The sequence below is a fragment of the Daphnia magna genome, unplaced genomic scaffold (assembly GCF_020631705.1).
Source record: "Daphnia magna isolate NIES unplaced genomic scaffold, ASM2063170v1.1 Dm_contigs146, whole genome shotgun sequence".
Taxonomy (NCBI): Eukaryota; Metazoa; Arthropoda; class Branchiopoda; order Diplostraca; family Daphniidae; genus Daphnia; species Daphnia magna.
In genome coordinates, this window is record NW_025533142.1 from 175,164 (window position 1) to 177,535 (window position 2,372).

The 2,372-nt window shown below is 41.5% G+C and overlaps 1 protein-coding gene across 1 annotated transcript; it reads right to left on the reverse strand.

Moving 5' to 3' along the window:
* Nucleotides 1–777: 777 nt before the first annotated feature.
* LOC123467134 lies at nt 778–1,639 on the reverse strand. The gene is made up of 2 exons (XM_045167175.1): nt 1,000–1,639; nt 778–815 (listed from the first exon to the last, which is right to left on the reverse strand). Exons 1-2 carry the CDS (start codon nt 1,637–1,639, stop codon nt 778–780), a joined length of 678 nt encoding a protein of 225 aa, XP_045023110.1.
* Between the last annotated feature and the right edge of the window lie 733 nt (nt 1,640–2,372).

Here is a 2,372-nt window from a genome sequence, read left to right on the forward strand (position 1 = left end):
TTGAATTCAATGTGAATACACTGTTATACCATGAATTTTTACTTCTATATGTGAACAGCATTAAATATACTTGCATTCAATGTGAATACACTGTTATACCATGAGTTTTTACTTCTATATGTATACTGCCTCAAATATACTTGTATTCAATGTGAATACACTGTTATACCAGGAGTTTTTACTTCTATATGTAAACTGCATCAAATATACTTGTATTCAATGTGAATACACTGTTATACCATGAGTTTCTACTTCTATATGTAAACAGCATCAAATATACTTGTATTCAATTTGAATACACTGTTATACCAAAAGTTTCTACTGCTATATGTAAACAGCATCAAATATACTTGTATTCAATATGAATACACTGTTATACCATAAGTTTTTACTTCTATATGTAAACTGCATGGAATATACTTGTATTCAATGTGAATACACTGTTATACCATGAGTCTTTACTTCTATATGTAAACTGCATCAAATATACTTGTATTCAATGTGAATACACTGTTATACCATGAGTTTTTACTTCTATATGTAAACTGCATCAAATATACTTGTATTCAATGTGAATACACTGTTATACCATGAGTTTCTACTTCTATATGTAAACAGCATCAAATATACTTGTATTCAATGTGAATACACTGTTATACCATGAGTTTCTACTGCTATATGTGACAATAATTACTTTTACTGATAATACCTGATAAGTAATTATTGATTTGAAGACACTTGACTCAGGTAAATTGTTGCTGATTCTCTAGCTTTTATTCAGATTCTGACACAACTTATAATGGCGTCTACTCTACCTTGTTGAACAATTGCGAAGAAGGAACATTAACCGAGATCGGCCACCAAGAAGACGCTGAACACAGCACCCCTGGCGGCCTTACACATACTATAAATCAAAAATAGTGGGCTTGCGAACTAGTCGGCCCGACCTAGTTAATTGTCCGTCAGGTGGCGGGTCGTGATCCGCAACATCCTCCCCACCGGAATCGCGAGTCCTCCTCGGCGATTCCTTTTTCTTCTTGCGGGGGGGTTTCTTCTTAGGCGCGGATGCACCTCCTTCTTCTTGGCCAGCCTCGGCTTCTCTAGATCCGTCTACGGAAAAATTGACGGGCAGATCCACGTCATGTTGAATTTCCAATGGATAAATGGTCTGGAGACCTCGTGCTTTTTCCTTTTCTGAACGAAGACGTAACTTTACAGCTCGTATCTTGCCGTCATAGCCGGGAATCAATTCCGTTATAATGGCCGTAGGCCACGAAACACGCTTGATATTCGGCTCCTTTAGCAGGACGATTTCGCCAACGCGGGGGATTCTAGTACCCTTTCCCTTGCGACAATGGAATCTTTTTAAGTCGGACAAGTAAGATTCTTGCCATAGCCTCCACCAAGTTAGAGCGTGTTCGCTACGTTGCTTATCTAAGTCGATCAGCTCGTTGCGGCTCATTGTGGTCAGCTCGGAAGCCTCCGTCGTGGCGCCAGGCTGTCTTCCAGTCAAAAGTCTTTGTGGAGATAGCACTTCATACGCTTGTGCGTCTCCGGAAACATATGTGAGAGGTCGTGAGTTCACGATTGCTTCAATTTCCACCAGGATGGTGTGAAGTTGATCGTAGCTCACCTTCATTTTCCCTAATACCTTGCGTAACGGCTCCTTTACCGAACGCACCATTCTCTCCCAAAACCCGCCCCACCACGGTGCCAAGCTCGGAGAGAATTTCCACTCAATTCCCTTACTTGATAGCCAATTTGCTAAAGTAGGGTCTTCTGTTACAAGTTTAGCGGCGCATATGAATGTTGATGCGTTATCGCTATAGATTGTCTTACAATCTTCTCTTCTGGACATCATTCTGCGTAGAGCGAGCATGAACGTTTTCGTGGTAAGGTCTGTCACGAGCTCAAGATGTACAGCTCTTGTGACGGCACAAGTGAATAAACACGCGTGCACCTTTTTTTCACCAACCCGAGTTTTCTCGACATCGTTCCCTTCCTTGTCTTTCTAAATCAAAATGACCTCTTCCAAAACGTACATCGGCCCGAAATAATCAATTCCAATGATTTCGAATGGCTGTGCCTTCTTGGTACGATCCAAAGGCATGGAAGCGGCTTCTTCGTCGAAAGGGCGCGATTGAGCTCGTTGGCATTTTCCACAATGCTTGATGACACTCTTGATGCGTTGTCGAGCACGAATAATCCAGAACCAATTACGGAGATAGGTTAATGTTGATTGAACACCGGTGTGTTTCCGTTTGACATGATGATGGTGGATCAGCAAGTCGACTATTCTCTCATTTGCAGGGAGAAGTATCGGCGGTTCAATAAGTAGGTCTCTTAAGGCTGGACCTACTCTACCTGTCACT

Excerpts from the sequence above, each read along its gene's own strand:
- LOC123467134 (XM_045167175.1), bottom strand. The coding sequence starts at position 1,639 with ATGAAGGTGAGCTACGATCAACTTCACACCATCCTGGTGGAAATTGAA. Across the intron at positions 816-999 it reads GAGGAGGACTCGCGATTCCG|GTAGAGTAGACGCCATTATA; the intron begins GTGGGGAGGATG and ends TTGTTCAACAAG.